The sequence below is a fragment of the Desmodus rotundus genome, chromosome 3 (assembly GCF_022682495.2).
Source record: "Desmodus rotundus isolate HL8 chromosome 3, HLdesRot8A.1, whole genome shotgun sequence".
Classification (NCBI taxonomy): domain Eukaryota; kingdom Metazoa; phylum Chordata; class Mammalia; order Chiroptera; family Phyllostomidae; genus Desmodus; species Desmodus rotundus.
Window position 1 is genome coordinate 180766873 of NC_071389.1, and position 22814 is coordinate 180789686.

General features: G+C 49.8%; 1 protein-coding gene across 1 annotated transcript; it reads left to right on the forward strand.

Moving 5' to 3' along the window:
- Positions 1-12: 12 nt before the first annotated feature.
- SCNN1A (sodium channel epithelial 1 subunit alpha) lies at positions 13-21664 on the forward strand. The gene is made up of 13 exons (XM_024579566.4): positions 13-468; positions 644-1004; positions 9806-10073; positions 10914-11104; positions 15014-15117; positions 15514-15677; positions 16156-16254; positions 16499-16616; positions 19236-19314; positions 19432-19489; positions 19638-19693; positions 19852-19927; positions 20284-21664. Exons 1-13 carry the CDS (start codon positions 348-350, stop codon positions 20662-20664), a joined length of 2076 nt encoding a protein of 691 aa, XP_024435334.2. The 5' UTR covers positions 13-347; the 3' UTR covers positions 20665-21664.
- Positions 21665-22814: the final 1150 nt, after the last annotated feature.

Here is a 22814-nt window from a genome sequence, read left to right on the forward strand (position 1 = left end):
GAACCAGTCCCAGTCCAGCCACAACTTGGGAGTGGGGAGCAAGTGGCAGCCAGGACTTCTGGAGCCCTGTAGTCCCTGGGACTGAGGGAGTCAAGACATAGCCCAGGACCAGGGCCTGAGACTGGAGGAGACAGCACAGACTGAGAAGAAAAAAGTGGGGAGGAAGAAGAAGAGAGGCAGGGTCAGAGAGCCTGGCCACAGAAGAGCCAGGCAAGGAGGAAGAGTGTCCAGAAAGAGATCCAAGAGAAGCAGAAGGCAGAGAGGGAGGGAGGAAGGGTGGAGAGCGAGCGAGAGCGAGCTAAGACACAGGGATACCAAGAACGAGACTGACTACTAAGCAGAGGCTGATGGCTGTGGAGACGAAAAGGGAGGTGCTGGGACTGAAACCAAAAGGTGACCTTATCAGAGAAGCAGAGGAGAGGCCACTCCAGGGAAGCCCAGCCCCAACTCTGGTCCTGGCTCCAGCAGGTCAGCTGGCTCCTGGGCAGGTGGAGGGAGGGAAGACTGGGAGAAAATGAGCTCAGGGTGGGATGTGGGCATGGCCTGGAGCAGCCTCTCTCTGGGGTCAGACTGATGGGCGAGGGTACTTGCAGTCCAGAGCTCTGCCCTGGCCCTGACCCTCACCCTCTGCAACCCACCCAAGGGCTCATGAAGGGAGACAAGTGTGAAGAGCCAGGGCCGTATCCCGAACCTGAGGGCCCCCAGCAGCCCACGGAGGAGGAGGAGGCCCTGATCGAGTTCCATCGCTCCTATCGAGACCTCTTCCAGTTCTTCTGCAACAACACCACCATCCACGGTGCCATCCGCCTGGTGTGCTCCCAGCACAACCGCATGAAGACAGCCTTCTGGGCCGTGCTCTGGCTCTGCACCTTCGGCATGATGTACTGGCAGTTCGCCCTGCTGTTCGAAGAGTATTTTAGCTACCCCGTCAGCCTCAACATCAACATCAACTCGGACAAGCTTGTCTTCCCTGCTGTGACTGTCTGCACCCTCAATCCCTACAGGTCAGTTGGGCCCTCCGCCACTTCCTGGTGCCTGGAAGGGTGGCGCAGAGGGTATGGAGGTGCCCACTGGACAGGCAGAGCCTCACACCTAGGGGTAGAAGGCAATGTTGTCCCAAGGCAGACCTCCCTTTGGGCCACATTGGGAGTTCCCCACTCTATGGGCTGGCAGCTCAGTCCAGTGGAGTCTTCCTAGTGCCCACGGCTTACCCAGAGCGTGGTTGGTGGACCAACAGTGGCTTCTTCCTCCCTTCCTCCCACAAGTGGGAGCAGGTGCTGATGAGGTCAACTGGTCACTTCCTAAAGGACAGGGTGGAGTTCATCCCTGCCTTTCCCCAGAGTGAGAGGGGAGCAAAGAACAGAGCCTTCTTCTCCAGAGAAGAGCCTTTCTCAGGTGCTGTGGTGGTGGGTGGTGGCAGCTGGCAGGAGTTAGACCCTGCTATGTCAGCCTTGGATTAGCAGGAGATTTTTTTGGAGAAAGCAAAATGAGGGATGATGGCAAAGCCATGGGGAGCCTTGAGGCTGGGGGTGGAGGGTTACAGAACCAGGAGAACCGGAGAGGGTAGCTGTTCCCCTGTTCCCTTGTCCAGCTGGCCCCCCAAAGACCCAGGTGAAAATGGGGAGGTAACCCTTGCTGGGCTGCACAGTTCACCTTCCCAGGAGCCTGACTTTCAGGTGCTTCGAGTGTATCCTGAAGTTTTGGGTTTCACCAGTGCTTTGCCAACTTTTGGTCCAGAACCCAGAGGGGGAGGTAAACTATGGAGAAGAAAGGAGGGTGGAGCTGCGTGTTTGTCTATTCCTTGTACTTGTGGTCATTCAGTCATGCAGCATCGTGAGAACCCCTGCTGCAAGCAAGACACAGTGCTAGGCACCTGGCAGAGGGGCTTATTAATAATTCATACAGTCGTCACTGGAGGCCAGGTGATTTGCCAGGTACTGGGGGAGAAGAAATAAGATGGAAGAGCTAGGCATATAAACAAGTGCCTGCAGCACACTGCGCTAACGATAATAAAATATTGTGTGATGTACAGTCTCTGTTTTCAAGAAGTGTAGATTTATGAGTGTATGCATTTGTGATTGTGTGAGTATGTGTGTGGGCAAGCAAACACATTGGGTATGCATGCAGTGGAGGATTGGGACTGGTCACACATTAGGGGTGTAGGTCCCCCTTATATTCTGTTGTGTCCAAAGATGTGTTTTGGGCTATTAAGTGTCGGGACATCCTGTCTTGTAGCGAAAAAACTGCCAGGCTGTTGCACTGATTAGCCCCCACATAATGTCCAGGGTAAGGGGCCATTTATACACCTACAGGCCTCTTTTTTAATTCTTCCAACAGTCCTCCCAGGTAGGTCTATTAATACCCCATTTTACATTTGAGGAAACTGAGGCAAAAAGAGACAAGTCACAAGGTCACAGGTATAGAGACTGAGCTGTGACTTACCCCCTGTTTGCCTGATCACAAACCTCTGCCTCCTCTTAATACCGGAAGTGTGGGATGTGGAAAAAATGAAGTTTCCAACAAGATGTTTACATCTCATTTCCTGGTTCTCTTTTATTCCTCCCTTAGGCCTCCCATCTCTTCCCTGGGTGGCCCCTGGCTTTGCTCCTCTTCTTCCCGAACCCCTGTAGCTCTCCTGCCCTAATCTCTCCCCCTTTTTCCCCATCTCTCCTCCTCTCTGACCTTAGTGGGGAGGAGGGACACTGAGCCATCCTGAGCCAGCAGGGAGGGAAGGGCTGGCAGGCAGGAGGGACAACAGGCAGGGTAGTAGATGCTCCAAAGATATTGTGGTTGAAAGATGTGGGTGAGAAATGGAGAGGGCAGGCAGGAATCTGTTGAGGCCTGTGCCTTTTCTAAGGTTCCGCTGGGTGCAGGCCCTGGATAGTCCAGGAATAAGCCGCAGAGGATGGAAACGAGAGCGTCTGCCTCCAGGTGCCTGAAGGCGAGGAGATAGGCGTCCACACTGGAAGAACTGCTGGGGCATGGCACCCAGGAAGGCAGGGGAGTCAGGGAAAGCGCCTTAGTGTAGGGGAAGGTTATCGAACACTTACTATGAGATCGACCCTGCTCTGGGTGCTTTATAAGCACTATCTCATTTAATCCTGACAAGTCCCTGGAGGCGGGCTTTTTTATTTCCAATTTTTAGGCGAGGAAATGGAGGTGAAATAATTGAGCAAGGTCACACAGCAAATAAAACAACAACAGCAACAACAATAGCTAAAACTTAGATAGTCTTGGTATGTGCCAGACAAATTCTACATTAATGAGATTACCTAATCCTCACAATAGACCTCTGAAGTAGGTACCAGTTTACCCCCATTTTATAGATGAGGAAACTGAGGCTCAGAGAGGTTAAGTTACTTGCCCAAGTTCACAGAGGTAGCAGGCGGTTACCTTGGGATTAAAAAACCACCCCCCCCCCCCCACCCCCAGAAGCCAGTGCCTCCCAGGTCAGCCGCTGAGTAATCAAGTGTGTTTGATTTCAAAGCCCTTTCTCCCATTGTGCTTTAAGGTGGGGGCAGGAAGAGGCATCCAGTGTTGGCGGGAGGCTGGTGAGAGCCCCTGGGGAAGAACAGTGGTAACAGGAGGGGATACTGGTCAGGAGTACAGGAGGGAGGGGTCCAGGGCTGTTGGTCTCTGTTCAAGGAGAGAGGCAGGGGTAGGTGGTAGGTTAATGCAGCCTGGTGGGTAGTGACCCAGGTGTGAATCATCTCGCGGCGGGTGCAGGAGGCAGAAGTGAGATGGATGACTCCAACGGGGGAAGCAGAGAGGAGGTGGACATCAGTGGTCGAAATAACTGGAATGGGCAAAGTCAGACCAGGGATGCCCACTTACTGGCAGCTGGGCAGGGCCAGCTGAGGGGGAGGAAGGGGAAGGTGCGGGGTTCTGGGCTGGCTGCTCTGTAACTTCAGGGATAAAAGCTAAAGACCCACCACACTAAGCAAGGAAGTTCTAAGAATCCAGTATGAAGGGTCAGCCACTGTCCCTTTCTTTCTGGCCAACAGAGGGCTTTGTTCACCCAAGAGAGAGGGCCAGTCATATTCACATCTACAGAAAACAGAGCCCAAGGACATAATTTTCATCTAATTCTGGGAAGGATTAGGCTTGACGTATGGAAGGACTTGAGGTTCTTAACAATGACGGAGGCCATGGAATCTTCCTTCCCAGAGATGGCAGAGAAGGAGGCATGGCAGCAGGATGGGAAGAGGGGCAGTTTCCCCATGCGAGAAGCTGCAGGGAGGGAGGGAAGGGACCTGAGCTAAGTCTTTCGGTCAGTAACCCTGCTGGGGCGACCCTGTGCTTTCTGCAGGATCTGGAAACCAGGCTTTGAGGTGGCAGGCCGAACAGGGACAGGAAACCCAGACCCTTAGAGCTGACTCCTCCCACGGTCCCCACAGCGATGAACCCCTTGTTGTGTTAGGGACCTCACTACCTCTGGGGAAACCGCTGTTAGAAAGTTCTTCCTTAGTTAAAGCTCCTATTGACCTCATAATAGTGTCCACCCTCTGGTCCTGGTTCTGTCTCTTTGAAGCCACCCTAGAGACCTCTCCTCCTCCTCCAGCCCGTAGCCGTCTGTGTGGTGTGCCCAGGAGGGCGGTAACTGTGTTGCACCTTGCCAAGTGCCCTATCGCATTCTGGTCTCATAACCAGCCTATTAGATAAGGAGGGAAGTATCACCCCAGAGTCAGATGAGAAAATGGAGGCTCCAAGAGCCCAAAGGCTTTGCAAAGATCACCCCGCTGGTAAGTGGAGGGGTCAGAACTGGAATCCGGTCTTGGGCTCCACTTTTGTTAAGACCAAAGTCTCACCACAGACAAGGGGCAGGCAGGGCTCCTGTGTTTCCTTAGCCTTTTCTCCTCCAATCACAGTAATAATAACAGTAATGATAATAAAAACAACAGCAGCAGCTATGGAGCACCTACCCAGCCAGGCAGGTGTTTTTCACAGTCCTTTTCACACATAAACTCATTGCACCCTCATGCCAACCCGATGCAGCAGGTACTATTAATACTCCCATTTTACAGATGGCAAAACAGAGGCACAGAGGATAAGGAACTTCTCCAAGGTTAACTGTCTAACAAGAGGCAAGACTATGAGCCTGAGATGATGATTAGAACTTAGTTTCTGTGTCTTTCCCTGGATAAAATGGTTTCTATAGCTCTCGCCACCCTGACCGTCCATCCTTTGAATAATCATTGTTCTTAAAATGTCACAGCCAGGGCTGACTTCCACATGTGATCTGAGAGATCACAACCAACTCTAGAGGGGCCATTGTGGAGGGAGTGTGTCTCCCAACCTGGGAGACTGGTTAGAAGTGCTGAGATGTGGAGGAGAATGGAGCTGGGGAAGGGGCCAAGAAAGGGAAGTCAAGACTTCTGGTGATCCCTGGAGGAAGGAGGGAGTGGGCTAAGTCCCCAGATACACACTGGCAGGGGAGGAAGCTGGTGAGTTGCCAGTGTCCAGCTCTGTTATGTACTTCCAGAATGCTGGCTGAGGATGCTCACCTAGGGACCTCCTGGTGGGTGGGAGTGTGGGATGAGGGTTTGGGCAAATCCCAAGGCTGCCTAGTAAGCATGGGCTCTCCTGTGCGAGGAGGCCATCCAGGGGAAAGAGGAAGAAGGAGGAGACACAGATGGAGAACAGGCTATCAGTCCCCAAGTTTCCCAGTGTTCCTGACCCTGCCAGTCTGTCCTTAGCAGAGAAGATGGGCTGGAGGGGAGGTGGCCAGAGGCAGAAGAAGATTTTGCTGCCCAGTCTCATGTGTTTCTGAGCCCAGAGGCAGAGTGGTGAAAAAAGCTGGGGCTGTGGAGGTGAAAAAGCCTGGGTTCACATCTTGTTTCTGGTACTTCCTAGCTGAGTGACCATGGAGGAAGTTGCCAAGTTGATGGGTCTGTTCCGTCAACAATAAAATGGAGATAGTAATGCCTGCCTGATCAAATTGTGCAAGGGTTCACTCCCCCACCCCCAATATAGGGCTTCCTGCCAGGGCAGATGAGAGTGAAGGTAGTGACCATGACCTGGGTAGGAGGTCAAGGTTAGAAGGGCTGGACTGTCTTGCTGAAGCGCCCTTGTCAGCATTCTACCCTCTCAGCCCTGACCTCCTCTTTGCCAGGGTCCTCCTGCTTGCAGAACATGATCTGACATAATCAGTGGGTTTTACTCATGGGCAGTGTTTCAGCTCTAGGTGTCAACTGAAAGGGCAGGAGGTTTCTTCATTGAAGGGGTGATATGGAAATACTTCTTTCTGCCTCAAGCCAAAAAGGGGAGAGAAGTAGACATTGGGGAGCAATGGCGTTCTGCATGGAACCTGGCCTCTTCTAGGGGCCTTGTCACAGGTGGGAGTCGAGGGGGTGATCACCAAAGGCCTCTCTGGAAGAAGCAGGAGGGAGCTGAATATGAGGAGGGCCACTGAAGGGAGAGCCTGGCATAGGGAGAGCCTGGGGCTCAATGGAGAAGAGAGATGTGGCTAGAGAAGCAATGGACAGCTTGGTGATGAGAATGAGGGAGGTGTAGGAGGCAGAAGAAGGGCACAGAGGGACTTGAGACAGCTTGGGATGGGGCGGGGGCAGGTGAAAAGGGAGGCCCAGCCAGAGATGCGGTAGCTCGTGTTGTGGAGATAACTGCAGCCAAGTTGGGGCACCCAAATTCTTACAAGTGGTTGTGAGAAAGACACTTCAGTTTCTTGGGCTTCAGGGTCCTGTCTGTGTCTTCCTGATATTTGTGGGCCTCTTCACTTTGTGTCACTGACTGTTTTCTCATTTAACCCTCTGACAGCTTCATGTGTAAGCAGATCTACTGTTGGGCCCATTTTACAGATGAGGAAATAGGTTGGATTCAGAAAGTTTACTTATCAACATCACACAGCTAGAAAGTGTGTGACCGGACCACTAGGATCCAGATCCAGCCAACTTAACTCTGGTGTTCTTTCTGGGGCACCTTACCAACTTCCTAAAGTAGCCAGAGCTAGCAGGGACACAGTGGGAGGTATTGTGGTGGTTTAAAGTGCTTTCTGACCCACTTCCTGATTGCATGGTCTTGAACAAGTCACCTGCCTGAGGTTTTTTACCTGTAAGACGGAATGGCAATAGTATTAGCTAACAATGGCTAGTGTACGCTGAATTACACTGAAGGTTAAATTAAATAATGTACATTCTAATATCACAATGTCTGGCTATAGTAAATGCTCAGTAAATACTAGCTATTACAGCCATATACTAGCTATTCTTTTAATTACCAATAGCAAACAAATCTCTCAGAATATCAAGCACACACCTCCCACCTGAGCTACATTTTCTCCTATGAGAGGACGAGGAGCAGCTGGAGGTGCTGCCTGAGGCCCAGCCAACTAGACTTGTGAGGGAGGGAGAAATGGAGCTGCCGGGAGGAGGACTGTGAGGGTGTGGACTAGAAAGTGTTAATAGTGGCACATTAGGCCCCCCTGGGGCTCTTGTAAAAAAACAAACAAAAAACTTGTTTGGGTTCCACCCCTTCCCATTAAACCTGAAAACTGAACCTTTGCCCAGTGGAGCCCTGCCCTGGTATTTGACTTCTTCTTTGAGGTATAACTTACATATGATACAATGCACAGCTCTTAAGTGCTTGTTGAGGTTTGACAATCAAGATATTGAACATTTCCATCACCTGGTGTCCCTTTGCAGTCAATTCTTTTCCCTCACCATGTTCCTTTTCTGACTCTTATCACCGTCAGCTAATTTGATCTGTTCTTAGACTTCATATAAATGGAATAACAATGTGAATTTTTTTTGTTTGTGTGTCCAGCTTATTTTGCTCAACTTAATGTGTCCAAAGTCTCCCATCTCCCATGTTTTTTTTACTTGTATCAGCTTCTCTCTCTCTCTCTTTTTTTTTCTGAGTGGTATTGATGGACATTAGCGGTGTTACAAACATTCATGTACAAGTCTTTCCGTTTTCATTGCTCTTGGGTAAATAGCTAGGAGTGAAATTGGGTAAAATATCCAAAAGTGAAATTGCTGGGTCATAAGGTAGATTCATGTGTAACTTTAGAAGTAACCACCCAGTGGTCCTCCAATCAGTTGTTCCATTTTAGGCTCCCACCAGCAGCAATTCCATTGCTCCACGTTCTCACCGACATTGGATGTTGGCAATCTTTTAGTTTTAGCCTTTCTAATGCCTGTTAAATTGTATCTCATGGTTTTAATTTGCATTTCCCTGAGTACTAATTATGTTGAGCACGTTTTCATGTGGTGTGACCATTTATTTATTTTGGGGGGTTCATTTTAAAGATGATTTGTCTATTTATTTGTAAGAGGTCTTTATATATGCAGGAGGAGTTCTTCCTTAGGTATTTATTCCAAAAAAGTTTCGCCTACCTGAAGGTCATGCAGCTATACTCTAGGTTTTCTTTTTGAGTCTTTATGGTTCTGAATTTTATGTTTAGGTCTATATTCCATCTTGACTTAATTTTTGTATGTGGACTGAGGCAGAGGTTGAGGTTCATTTTTTTTTTCCAGTACAGTATACAAATTGTTCCAGCACCATCTGTTAAAAAAAATTTTTTTTCCCATTGAATTGAATTGGTGCTTTGGTAAAAAATCAGTTGATCATATATGTGTGAGTTTATTTCTAGCCTTAATTCTGTTCTATTGATCTATTGTCTATTCTTACATAAGTATGACACTGTTTTGATTACTGTGGTTTTAGAGTTAAGTCAGGTAGAGTAAGTACTCCAATTTTGCTCTTCTTTTCTAAAATTGTTTTGGCCATTCTAAATTCTTTCCATTTCCATATAAATCTTAGAACCAGCCTGTCAATTTCTTCAAAAAAATGTTTGTTGAAGTTTTGATAGAAATTATGTTGACTCTAAAGATCAATTTGGGAGACACCTTGACGCCACTTGAGTTTTTGATCCATAACCATATAGAGCTCTCCATTTATTTTGGTCTTTGATTTCACTCAGCAGGATTTTCAGTGTAGTGGTCTTCCTCATCTTTCATAAGTTTACTCCTAGTTTTTGATGTTGTTTATGCTATTTAATGATGTTTCTGTGATTTCATTTCCCAATTTTTTGTTGCTAGTGTGTATAAATAGAATTTCTGTATATTGTGATTGTATCCTGCAACCTTATTTACTAATTAGTTCTAGGTTGTGTGCCCGTGTGTGTGCATGTGTGCGTGTGTGTGTTTTGTTTTGGTGGGTTCTATCCCCAAGGCCCTGCTACTCTGGACTTTTACGATGGAGATGGTAAGTGGACCAGTATTGAGAAGTCGGAATGTGATGATACTAGACAGTGTTTAACTTAGGGAGTTAGGGCCCCAACCAAAACTCATTAAGGGGGGAGGGTGGTGTGCTGTTTTGGTAATTTTTTTTGAAGTGCAGATGAGAACCCCTGATTTAGAAGGTGATGGTGGCAGACGAGCCCAAAGGCCACGCTCCCGAGATCAGGGTGGGATGACCTGCGCACCGCGCATCCACCGCAGTCCGTGGGTGTGTATGGGCCCAGGTCAAGGCCACCCCCTCTCCCGTCTTGGGAAAGGGCACACAAGTTCCGGGTTCCGTCTAGGCCAGGGCGAGTGGGAGGAGAGCGCCTCACTGACAGGCGCCTCCTGCCTCTCCCTTTCGATAAACAGGCCACAGCACGCAATAAATGCCGTCACCGCCGGGGCTCACTGTCGCCTCCACTAACCCCCGAGGACACACCTGTCTCCCACTACACACAGCCCCTCCTGCCTCACCAGTTTCAAACGAGAAAACTGAGGCCCACAGGGGCCAGGCATTCGCGAGAGGCTGCCCCCTAGTCCGACCCTTTTCCCACCCACCCTTCCAGGTACACACAAATTAAAGGGGAACTGGAGGAACTGGACCGCATCACCGAACAGACGCTCTACGACTTGTACAAATACAACTCCTTCAACACCCTTGTGTCCCACCCCCGCGGCCGTCGTGACCTCCGGGGCCCCCGGTTGCATCCCTTGCAGCGCCTGCGCGACCCGGCCTCGCCCCCGGAGGCCCGCAGAGCCCGCAGCGCATCCTCCAGCATGCGCGACAACAACCCCCAAGTGAACTGGAAAGACTGGAAGATCGGCTTCAAGCTGGTAAGGCCCCGCCCACCGGCCCGAGGGGCGCAGCCCCGGCCTTTCCGGTTCCGCCCACGCCCTGGACCCCGCTCTTTTTCCTGAACCTGCTCCCCGCCCCTTCCCCGCTCCGCAGCCTACTTCTGAGGCGGGACCTCATCCGCTTGCCGGCATAATTAATTAATACATTTTTAAAAATAAAATGAAATAACAGCTCTCTGGACATCAGCTTGCGGGGGCTCCTCTCTGGAGGCCCCTGTGGGAGTGGTTAAGTGGCCGGAAGGCAAATCTGTGGAAAAGGCACCTGAGTCCAGTTCCTACTGGTGGGGCACATTTGGGAATCTCCAGTGTGGTGGGGAACCGGGGTTCTGCAAGCCTAAGAGAATGAAGAGACAGTGAAGAGGGAGACTTTAACATTGTTTTACTAAAAAAAGAGAGTAAGCGGAAGTGGGAGAGCAGCAGAGGGAAGAAGAGAAGCCCTGTTTGGTGAGAGTGGGCCATACTCCCGGGAGACCAAGAGTTCTCCCTCCAGCTCTGTTGCTGGGACAAACCTCTTAATCCCCCCCTCAGTCTTCCCATCCGTGAAATGAGGAGAAGAATCCTTGCTCCACCCACTGGCAGAGACTGTAGAAATGAGAGCTGCTGGTCTCCTCGGCCTCCCACTTCCTTAATCCCATGCCCTCCTGGTCCACTCTGCATCCAGCTCCTGCTTCTCTCTGTCTTCTGTTCTTGTCAACTCCTGGCTCTCCACCCCTGCCTATCAGACCTTACGACCCCAGACCACTCATTCCTTGATCTTGACCCTGCCCTGCTGCCTGCCCCCTGCAGTTGGCCCTCTGACGCTCTGGTCCCTGTGTGCAGTGTAACCAGAACAAATCCGACTGCTTCTATCAGACCTACTCCTCCGGGGTGGATGCCGTGAGGGAGTGGTACCGCTTCCACTACATCAACATTCTGTCGCGACTGCCAAACACCTTCACATCCCCGGAGGACAACAAGCTGGGCAACTTCATCTTCAGCTGCCGCTTCAACCAGGTCTCCTGCAGCCAGGCGTGAGTGTGTTCTGCCTGGCTTTGGGCTCCCCACGGGGTCTCCTTCTCAGAGCCAGCCTGAGGCCCAGCAGGAGTGGCACCCAGGAAATGGTCGTTGACTAAATAAATGCCTGCACAGAGAAGGGGACGCATGGAGCTCAGGTCCCGACCTCTGCCCCACGGGTCATTCTGCAGGGCTTTGCTGCTCTCTGCAGGGCTGGGTCTGACTGCAGTAACCTCATATGGCTGCCCTGGGAAGGTTGGGGTTGAGGTCCAGCTTTGAGAAACCAAGGGCTGGAAACATGGTGCCCTGTCTGTCTAAGGCCTCTTTCTAACTAGGATCAAACTCAAAAGTGCCTGGGAGGTCATCTGGTTCCATCCTCCACTTTCTCAGATGGGATGGGCAGTAGTGGGGTGGAAATAGCATAGATTGAATGACGAATTAAACCTGAGTTCCTGCTCTGGCTCTGGTACCTCCTGGCCGGGTAATTCTGGGCATTTCAAATCACTCCAGAGACTTTTTCTTTCTTTGTAAAATGGGCTGAAAATGGGATTTATTCAAGTTCATTCAACAAATGTTTTTGACTGTCTAGGCTATGTGCCAGTCACTGGTCTAGGCATTTGGGATACATTAAAGAAAATATGCCCTGCCCTTGCTGGTGTGGCTCAGTAGACCGAGTGCCTGGCTGTGAACTAAAGGGTCGCCAGTTCGATTCCCAGTCAGGGCTTATACCTGGGTTGCAGGCCTGGACCCCAGTAGGGGGAGCTCAAGAGGCAACCATACATTGATGTTTCTTTCCCTTTCTCCCTCCCTTCCCCACTCTAAAAATAAATAAATAAAATCTTTAAAAAATATATGCCCTTTTGGCACTTTTACGCCAGTGATGAAGATGGTGATAACATTCATCTCCAAGTGCATGAGATGACAAATTTGAGGGCACTTTGGAAACTGCAAAGGCTGAAGAGTTTTATTACTCTGTATTCAAACAGGAGAAGTGACATGTCCTAGACCACCATGTCAGTCCTAGCTTAAGGATTCTTCCTGTCAGGTATTCTTCCTGTTACTATTCCTGTTACAATGTCCTTGCAAAGAGGTCATGGTAGCTGCCAGCTCTCTGAGGGCTGGGAGAGGCTAAGAGTAAGGGAGGTTTCCTTCTGTAGCCTCTGGCCCTTCCTTCCCCTCCCTGATTCTGCTTCTTGATTTTCAGGTGCCATCTCCCTGCCTCTGCCTGGCTGAGGAAGGGAGTTGAGACAGCCTATCCACTCTACAGGGATCCCTTCCCTCCCATGTTGTTGCTAAATGGCAGCAGGGCCAAGTGTCACCTGCTTCTGCCTCCACCCTTCACCTGGCACACACATACTCTGCCCAGCACACGATTTTGTTTTCTATTCTTTGTGTTTGTTTAAGGGCAGGATCTGCCAGCTGGGAAGTGAGATAGTAACAACACCTGAACTTGGGTCAGCTTCACTTGCCACCAAGTCTCTGTCACCTTCCCACTGATCCTTTCACTCTGCCTGCTCCATGCTCCTACCTCCCTGTCAATGGACAGTCCATAGTTCATTTCAGTCTTGATGCTTAGGTCATTTCCTAGTCTCAGAGCCTCATTATTTCTCACCGGGGTTATTACTTCAACCCCCACCCCCATCCCCAAAGTTGTCTTTCTGCCTCAAAATCCTCTCTTCATTCTGTAATCACAGGAAGCTTCATACTTCACTGTTCTTAGTTCATTTCACTGTACTTAACTGTTCCAATTAGTCCTGGTTAATACCCTTCAACATCTCTCATGTCCTTCAGAATCAAGCTGAAGCTCTTTATCATGTCTTTTTTACCCAACTCTCTCCTCCCTAATGTCCAACACCATTTCCTCTTCTCTCTATAATCTTTCCTTTAAAAACAAATGTATTGAGACATAATTTATATACTGTAAAACTCATCCTTTTAATATATAGCATTCAATGGTTTTTATTTTTTATTTTTTTGTATATTCACAGAATTGTACATTCATTACCACTAGCTGAAGGACATTTTCCTCACTCCAGAAAGAAACCCTGTATCCATCAGCAGTCACTTCCTATTCCCTCCCCTCCTCCAAGTCCTGGGAATCACTAGTCTACTTTCTGTCTCTATAGGTTTTCCTACTGTGGACATTTCATATATATGTAGCATATAATATGTGTGCTTTCGCATCTGGCTTCTTTCACTTAGCACAGTGTCTTCAAGGTGCATCCATGTTGCAGCTTGTATCAGTACTTCATTCCTTTTTGTGGCTGAATAATATTCCGTTATATGGATATACCATATTTTGTTTATCTGTGCCTCAGTTGATGGACTTTTAGGTCCTTTTTATTTTTTGGCTAATGTAAATAATGCTGCTATGAATATTCCTGTACAAGTTTTTGTACAGATGTGGTTTTATTTCTCTTAGGTATATACCTAGAAGTGGAATTACTGGGTCACGTGGTAATTCTACATTTAACATTTTGAGGAACTGCCAGGCTGTTTCCAAGTGGTTGTGCCATTTTTCATTCCCACCTGCAGTGTATGAGGGTTCTAAATTCTTTACATTGTCCGTTTGTTATCATCTGTCTTTTTTTACTTAAGCCATCTTAATGAATCCCTGTAATCTTGATAGTAAACTTACAGAGCTCTTACTAAGTGCTAAGCACTGTTCTAAGTCTCATTTAATCCTCACAACACCTCTGTGAGGTAAGTAGTATTAGTATCCCCATTTTACAGATAAGGAAATTGCAGTACAGAGAGATATAGTGACTTCTTTGGTTCCACAGCTAACACTTGTTAGAGGCAGGAATCAAACGCAAGTATTTTACTTCTGGAGTCTGTGCTCTTCACCATCACATCATATTGCTTCTCCTATATTCTTATAATGTGCTTAGTGTGTATCTCTTTGTATCTGTTTTTGCAAACTGTGTATGTAATATAGTGTTCGGTTATATATCTCATTTCACCTCTTGTGGTTTTTGTTTGTTTGTTTGTTTACTAAGCTCTCTTTTTAAGATCCATCCATGTTGCTCCACCTGCTCTAGAGCTGCTTGCTGCATAGAGTCCCTGGTCTGCATCCATCACACAGTACCTGTCACAGTGAGAGAGAGTACCCCTCTCCCACTGAGCAGGACTCACAGGACCTTCGGGATGTCCTCTCCTTACTTTCATAGCCTCCTCTTTGGTCCCTCCCTGAATCCAGCCTTTGCTCTGGCAATGTTGTCTTTCTAGCACTTCCCAGAATGCGCACCAATATTTCCCACCTCTGCATCTTTGTTCTTCAAAGACTATGGAATTTTCCAGATCATCTAGTTCCAATCTCCTTATTTTACAGGTAAGGAGAATAAGCTTAGAAAAAATGACTTTCTCAGAGCCATGCAACCAGAACCCTACTCATTTCTGTCCTGGGATCTAATCTTCCTCCTCTCAGCGCCATGCTCACCACACATCTTACTCTCGCCTCTAACCCTGTTCCCTTCCATTTCTTTCATTCAGTCATTAACAATGATTTACTGTCTCCTATGTGCCAAGAACTATGCAGTTAACCCAGAGATGGTACAGAGATGAATGGGATGTGACTCCACCCCTCAAGGAGATCATAATCAAAATAGGGAAATGTGAGAAGCAAGGGGCACTGCACAAGTCTTCATAATGCAACACGGTGACCTAAGGGAGGTCACAAGGCCAGTTAGGTCAGGTGGCCTGCTGGGAGGAACCTGGGCTAGAAGGTGGATGACTTGAGATTGAGCCCCAAGTTTGTCATTGCTGTTTGTGCTCTAGCTTCCTCTTTTGTAATAGGATGATGCCTTTACAGGCTGTTGGTTAGCACATAGTAGGTGATCAAGGAACAAAGAGTGCTGAAAGTCCCTCTCTTCCTGACCCCTTACACTTTCCTCTGTGGCCCTATTCTCTCTCTTGCTCCTGAATAGGAATTACTCTCACTTTCACCACCCGATATATGGAAACTGCTACACTTTCAACAGTGAGAACAACTCTAACCTCTGGATGTCTTCTATGCCCGGCATCAACAATGGTGAGCAACTCCCCATACCATCAGTCCCTGACCTCTGCCTCAGCCCTTCCTATTGCCCGACTGACCCACATGTACCCACCTTGAGCTTGTATCCTAGAGATGCTGTGTGCCTCTGAGCTTCAGCATAGCATGCCTATCTCAATCCTGGAAGGAGTTGTCACTGTTCTTTCTCCACTATGGGAACCACATTGTCTACTCCAGATGTGATAGGAATACTGTCCCAGTCCTTCCAGTCTGCCCCCATAATCCAGCTCAGGGGTTGCCACATCCATTTGTAGGTTTTCCTGCTTTGCTCTACTTGGAACATTAGGAACTGGGCAGGGTGGGAGGGTGGGTTTCCATCTCCTAATGCTTTTCCAAGACATTCCTCCCACTCTGCCCCTCTACATGTTCCAGGTCTATCCCTGACTCTGCGCACAGAGCAGAATGACTTCATCCCGCTGCTGTCCACAGTGACTGGGGCCAGGGTAACGGTGCATGGGCAGGGTGAACCTGCCTTTATGGATGACAGTGGCTTTAACTTGCGGCCTGGGATAGAGACCTCCATCAGCATGAGGAAGGCAAGAATGCTGCTTGGGAAGCCTGGGAGGAGAGCCCTAGATTGGCGAGGGGCAAGAGGGAGGGCATGGGAGATGGACCAGACAGCCAGAAGGCTCAGGATGGGGATCGTGTAGGCTGGACCTTGAGCATGTGGAGGTCTACAGGAGCAGAAATTGGCAGGAGGGGGGTAGGGGGCTGGCAGAGTGGACATCAAGAGGTAGGGACCAGAGGAGTAGACCTTGGATGAGTGCAGAGAAGGGGTTTAGGACATGCTTAGGATTCCAGGGGATGCTGTGGGCCCAGTGTCCTTGAAGGTAGCACTGAGATGGACACTGGGGGACACTGTGAGCATGTTTGGAAATGGGGAGGCAGACAGGAGAGGCTGGCAGGGTAAGAGATGCAAACTGAGACTGAGGGAAGACAGAGAATTTAGGAAGAGGCCTGGGCCACTTTCTCTGGCTTCTGACCTCTGGCTTCTTGGTGTGTGTGTGTTCACAGGAAGCCCTGGACAGACTTGGGGACAACTATGGCGACTGCACCAAAAATGGCAGTGACGTCCATGTCAAGAACCTTTATAATTCTAAGTACACACAGCAGGTGAGGCCAGTCGGTTTCTATGGCAACCATCTCCCAAGTCTGCACTGTTGGTCAGTCAAAATTGGAGTGTGAGTGTGAGTGTGAGTGTGAGTGTGTGTGTGTGTGTGTGAGTGAGGGGACCAGTGGAAAGAGGGATGGAGATACACCACAGAGAATTGTTTGTCCTTCCTTCCCTGCCTCTTCTGGGCTATCACAGGGGAGATCAAGCCTGAACCTCCTTCCCCTTCCCTCTCCTTTCCTCCAGGTGTGCATTCACTCTTGCTTCCAGGAGAGCATGGTCAAGGAGTGTGGCTGTGCCTACATCTTCTACCCGCGGCCCGATAATGTGGAGTACTGTGACTACAGGAAGCATGATTCCTGGGGTGAGAGTCCAGGAGGGAGGCCCTGCCCTGCCCCAGGGACCCAGGACTCCCCCAGGAGCCCTCTCCTCTCAACACCCTCTGTCTGTGGGGCTGCTTCTAGCTCCCACTGGCCCTGATTATTCTCTCTGTCTCTTGTTTTCCACTCCTTAGACTCGCCTCTGCAATTTCCCCTCACTATCTCTGTTCCTCCCTCACGGTTTCTCTCTTTCTGTTCTGGCTTCTGTATGTTTGTAAAGGAATGGCCCCATTTAAAAATAACTCACAGTAAGGAAGGAAGAGCACGTGAGGAAAATCTCCCTGTTCTGTACCAGCCTGCTGAGGTTTCAGTGCACGCACTGCCTACAGCCTCCTGGTCTCACTCCTCAAGGCCCTGGGCGAGGTGCGGGATAACCCACTGCCTGCAAGGAGAAAATACTAGAAGTTAAATGTATCTCTATCTATTCCTTACATCTTCCATCCATGTATGTTTTATAATGTACACAATCTATCGATTCAATAGTAGCTAGTATATACCTTATAAACCAAATACATATATTAGCATTGCTTACTTAAGAAGTTTTTACCTTCAGGAGGACACAATCAAAAAACTCTGGAGAGCCCTGGAGTATCCTCCTTATCCTGGTCTAGGAGTAGACAAATTCCTTTTACTTTTCACTACAGCTGGGTTATTCAGCAGGGAAGCTGTGTGCTAGGAAGCTGGGAGAGAGAAAATTCTAAATAAGTAACTATGGAAAACAGAAGGTTGGCCTTCCTGGCTCACATGCTCTTAAGTGTCCCAGCTGACTAGTCCTCAGGAGTCTCTTTCTCCTGGTTCCCTGGGACCAGCTCTCCCCCGTCCCCCTGTAGGTGGGAGGCTGGCCATTGCCGGAGCACACAAGTCTTCAGACCTCTCAGGGGCACTGCAGACCCCAGAGTTCGGTGTCTGCCTCTGTCTCAGCCCTGCCTGTGTTAATCTTTCCGCCTTCTTCCTTCCCTGGGTCTGCTCCACACAGCTCTCTCCCCTGCCTGTGCTTTTGCAGTCTGTGGCCTCCTTCCTGTTTCTCTGAACTTAGAAGATCATAGTGCATCAGAGCTGCAGGGAAACGGAGAGGCCTTCTGGCCTCACCTTCTCCTTTCTCCTGTCAGATAAACAAGCTGACACCCAAAGGCGAGGTGTGACGTCCCAGGAAGCCCAGGCGTGACTCCCTGACCACTGCTCCCTCTGCCCCCAAATGATGATTTCTAAGTGGTTGTGAGTTTGAGGAAGAACCCTGAGAGAAAAAAACAGTACTGATTGTTGAGAAGCTGTGGGGATGAGAGAGAGGAACTAGGCTAAAAACTCAGTCTGTTGAGTTTCCCAAGGACTGCTTGCCCCTCAGAGAAAAGGGCCCCACTGCTTCCCAGTCTTCCTAATGAAAGACCCCCAGCCCTGGCTGACTGAGGAATCTGGGTCAGGAATGAAGGAGGACTCCCAGAGTGGGTGACAAAGGGTAGCAGGAGTGACAAAATGCCCTTACTTAGACCTTGGCAAATGGGGGAGAAAGTGAATCTATAGGCCCTTTGTTCTTTAAAAAAAAAAACAAAAAAAAACCCAAACAGCTTTATTGAGATAATTCAACCCATTTAAAGTATACAGTTCAATCTCAGTATAGTTTAGGTTTTAGTATAGTCCTAGAGTTATACCACAATGGCCTCGATGGATTTTAGAACATTACATTTGGAACATTTTATCACTCTAAACAGGAACTTTGTACCCATTAGCACTTTTCAAGTTCCCCATTCCCTGGACCTGCTGTCCCCTTCTCCCCCTCCCACCCTCTCACCCTACCCCACCCCACTTCACCCCACCCCCACCTTGGCCAAGCACTAGTCTTCTTTCTGTCTCTATATTTGCCTATTCCCCATATTTCATACAAATGGAATCATATGACATATGGCCTTTTGTGGTTTTCAGGGTTCATCCACCTTGTAGTGTGTGTAAGAACTTCATTCCTCTTTATGGCTGAAAAACGTTCCACTGTATGGAAATATCACCTTTGTTCATCCCTTCATCAGTTGAGGGGCGTTTGGGTTTTCCACCACTTTTGACTGTTGGGGCTATGAATATCTGTGTACAAGTTTTTGTGTGAACGTACATTTTGAAGTCTCTTGGGTATATTCCTAGGAGTGGATTTTCTGGGGCAGACCATAGTTCTGCGTTTAAAATTTTGAGGAACTGCCAGACTGTTCTCCCAAGTGGCCACACCATTTTACATTCTCAGCAGCGATGAAGGAGGTTCCAATTTCTCTACGGCAACACTTGCTTTTGTCTTTTTTTCAATTATTGCCATCCTAAGGGTATGAAGTGTTATCTCACTGTGGTTTAATCTCAATATTTTATAATTATTCCCATTTTTCTTTTTGACTTTTTAATTTTTGTCCAAATTCGACACATCTTTACATAGGTGTATCCTTTCCCCTCCCTGCCCCCAGGTTGGCTTAATTTCTCAAACATTTTTGGTGCAAACACGTGGGAGACACCACTGTGATCTATTTAATACTTTTGTGAAGGGGGTGTCCAGGGAGCTTCAGAGACCTCTTGGCTGTGGGGTGGGGAAGGTTGAGGTGCTCCAGGAAAATGACACCTCTCTGTACCCACAGGCTACTGCTACTATAAGCTCCAGGACGCCTTCTCTTCGGATCGCCTGGGCTGTTTCAGCAAGTGCCGGAAGCCATGCAGGTGAGTGTCCCCTTCCCCAGGTCGGGCAGCTGGCTGCTTGCCTGGGTAGAATACTCAGCTAAGCCTTTGTATGGGAGAGCCCCGTCCCCATCACTGAGTGCCTTTCTCCATTCCCAGTGTGACCAGCTACCAGCTCTCTGCAGGTTACTCACGATGGCCCTCGGTGACATCCCAGGTAAAGTGGGGAAAGGGAACAAAAGGGGACGTGTGTGTGATACTGTGGTCTTCTCTGGGTATATGTGTGTGGGTGTGTTTGACCCCACTCCAGCCCTGCAGCATGGAGAGTATGGGGTGATGCCCTTGACACCCCAATTCTTTCCCAGGACTGGGTCTTCCGGATGCTATCCTTGCAGAACAACTACACCATCAAAAACAAAAGGTCAGTTCTGTGCTGGCCGAGGCCCCAGGGAAGGAATCCTTGGGCGGGAAAACTGATCTGGAAAGAAAATTGATACAGTTGATTGGAGGAGGGCGTTTGTGAGGGTCCGAGAAGTTAATCCTCTGCCATTTCTTCCCACCCTCTCACCCACGCCAAAGAAATGGAGTTGCTAAACTCAACATCTTCTTCAAGGAGCTGAACTACAAAACCAACTCTGAGTCTCCCTCTGTCACTGTACGTGCTGCCTCAGTGAGCCTGTGATTTTCTGGGGGGCGGGGCTTAAGCGGGCAGCCATCAGGGCAAACAAGGGGGTGCCTCTAGTGGGCCAGAGTGTCTGGGCCTTGAGCGTAGGGACCAGGGAAAGGGGCAAGGAGTGAGGGCGAGCGTGAGAGGGTTGGAAGAAGGGGAGCTTGGCTGGGGGACGAAGTCTTTTTGGGTAGGGGGAAGGAAGGGTGTGTCAGCTTGGGTAGGACTTGGACAGAAGGAGTCCAGGGAGCCACTGAGAGGCTGAGAGGAGTGGCCGAAGGCCTCAGGTGAGGAGGGATGGAGCTCCTCTGCCCTGGTGGTCAGTGTGCCTTTCTCCTTCCCAGATGGTCACCCTCCTGTCCAACCTGGGCAGCCAGTGGAGCCTGTGGTTCGGCTCCTCAGTGCTGTCTGTGGTGGAGATGGCTGAGCTCATCTTTGACCTCATGGGCATTACATTCCTCATGCTGCTCCGGAGGTTCAGAAGCCGATACTGGTCTCCAGGCCGAGGGGGCAGAGCTGCCCAGGAGGTGGCCTCTACTCCAGCTTCCTCCCTCTCTTCCCATTTCTGCCCCCGTCCCTGCTCCCCCAGCTCGTCCCTGCCAAGCTCTGACGCTCCCGGAACCCTGACTGCCCCTCCACCTGCCTATGCCTCCCTGGGCCCCTGCCCAGCTCCATCCAGCTTGGCAGGGGCCAGCAACTCTGCCTTCACTCTGGAGGATCCCTGAGAGGGAAGGCTAGTGGCAGCCCCCAGGGCAGCTTCTCTTGGTGGGCAGGGACTAGCCTTGGCAGGATTAAAGAATGTTTGGGGCTTGCTCTCAGAGCTGCCCCAACTGCCTTTGGTGTGGGGGAGGGAAGCAGGATGGATTAGGGGCTACAGAAATGGCTGGGGACAGGGGCTAAGGAAGCTGGCCAGAATTGCCTTGGCTCCTGCCCAGTACCCCCAGTCCTGCCTCTGGAACACTCTGGTTTCCTCACCCAAGTGCAGATAAATCTCCTTTTTTCTTGGATCAGCCAAGTCCGACTTGGAGCTTTGACAAAGAACTTTCCTAGGAAACAACTAACGACCAGAAAAAACATAAACAGGTTTCCTACCCAAAGATGGCTGAAGCCAGCCCCCGACTGGCCGGGCCACACTGCTGTCCAGTGACACAGACGTTTGCTTCGCTTCTTGAACTTGGGTGGGGAAGCCCACCCAAAAGCCCCCTTAGTTAGTTCTTGGGCAATTCCCCTTCCCTGACTCCCCAGAGCAGGGGCTGGAGCAGACCGGTGTAGAAAAGGCTGACCATTCCCAGTTGGCCCCGGGACTCTTCTAGCCTCGTCGACGCTGTGCCCCACAGAGCCCTGTGTCCTTCATACCTCTGCTTTGTAACTGTGGCTCAAACTGTTTCATAAACCTGGAAGCTTTCCCCACCATTGACTGGAGAACTCCTATGTATCCCTTAGAACCCTACTCAGACACCACTACTACGAAGGCCTCTGCCCCATCTTGTCTTCCCCAGAATTGATCACCCCCCTCTCGCCTGGACTCCCATGGCACACCACCACATCTGTTGGAGTGCTGATTTGCATTTTACTTTCTTGTTCATTTGTGTCTGCCTCCCCAACTAGACTGTGAGCTCCTTGTGGTCAGGGACTGTTGTTCATTTATGTAACCTCAGGGTCTAGCCCAGTGTCCCACTTGGAGCAAGTAGGCAGGCACTCAATAAATATCTGTTGCATAAAGAATGCCTGGAGAGCTGGATGGGGTGTCCTGAAGAGGGCGGGAAGTGGACATGAGAACCTGGGTCTCTGTTCAAGCTCCCAGGAAGGCTTGGGGTGGGGGTGGGGGAGACAGACTCCTATACCCCTTGGCTTCACCATGGAAATGACCATTCTTCAGGGACCTCAGGAGAGACAAACTGTCCTGCTAGTTTCTCCATGGACGTAGTGCTGTGCATCTGCTCTGCGTCCATGACCATGTTAGGGTGGCAAGGTGCAGACGTGGGCACTCCCCTCAGGACTCCTACTAGGTAGTGCTTGGGATAACTTGCCCTCTACCCCTGTGCATTGTCCAAACTTCCTTTTCCTTCCCAGCTTTAGTTATTATCAGTAATCCTCCACTCCATTCGCTGAGCACCCACGACTCACCACCCAGCTGCTACAGAACATCCCCATCTGCCCACCTCCCCGTCAGCTGCCTGGTGGTGGTGGAGGATGAAACTCAGGCCAGATTTTTCTGGTGCCTCAGAGCCTTGTATCTGGCATCACCATGGAGAGAGCAGCAGTGGGAATCCTCCCAGCTTTTATTCCTTTTTAAAAAAATATTTATTTTTAGAGAGAGGGGAAGGGAGGGAGAAAGAGAGGGAGAGAAACATTGATGTGTGAGAGGTACATTCATCAGTTGCCTCTTACGCCCCTAACTGCGGACCTGGCCCACAACCCAGGTATGTGGCCTGACGAGGAATCGAGCCTGCGACCTTTTGGTTTGCAGGCTGTCACTCAATCCACTGAGCCACACCAGTCAGGGCTTCTGCCAGCTTTTAATAGAAGAGAAATTGAGGGGTGTCTGAGTGGAACCCTGGTTTCTGGACCCCTGGTTCCTCTGCCACTCCAGACCTGGAACCTAGAAGTTACCCTTTCTTGTCATCTTTGGGGACATTTCCCTTGCTGCCGTGATATAACTCCCTTCAATTACAGTCTCCCTGTCCTGAGGAGCCAAGGGAATGGGGGAAATAGGAAGAGATGGCGGACAGAGGAGAGAGAGAGACAAGGGAGTGACTGGGAACTGATGTGGTATTTTTTGACTTCCCTTTCCTAGACTCTAGCTGATGAGGGGAAAATGGTGGTGTTACATCAGTCTCTCCCATCAGAGCCCTCAGGTTCAGTCTGCCCTGTG

What these genes read in the sequence shown, in the direction of transcription:
- SCNN1A (XM_024579566.4), top strand. Translation starts at nt 348, where the DNA reads ATGGCTGTGGAGACGAAAAGGGAGGTGCTGGGACTGAAACCAAAAGGT. An exon ending in TCTGGTCCTGGCTCCAGCAG is followed by an intron (nt 469 to 643) that starts GTCAGCTGGCTC and finishes AACCCACCCAAG; the next exon opens with GGCTCATGAAGGGAGACAAG. An exon ending in TATGCCCGGCATCAACAATG is followed by an intron (nt 15,118 to 15,513) that starts GTGAGCAACTCC and finishes TACATGTTCCAG; the next exon opens with GTCTATCCCTGACTCTGCGC.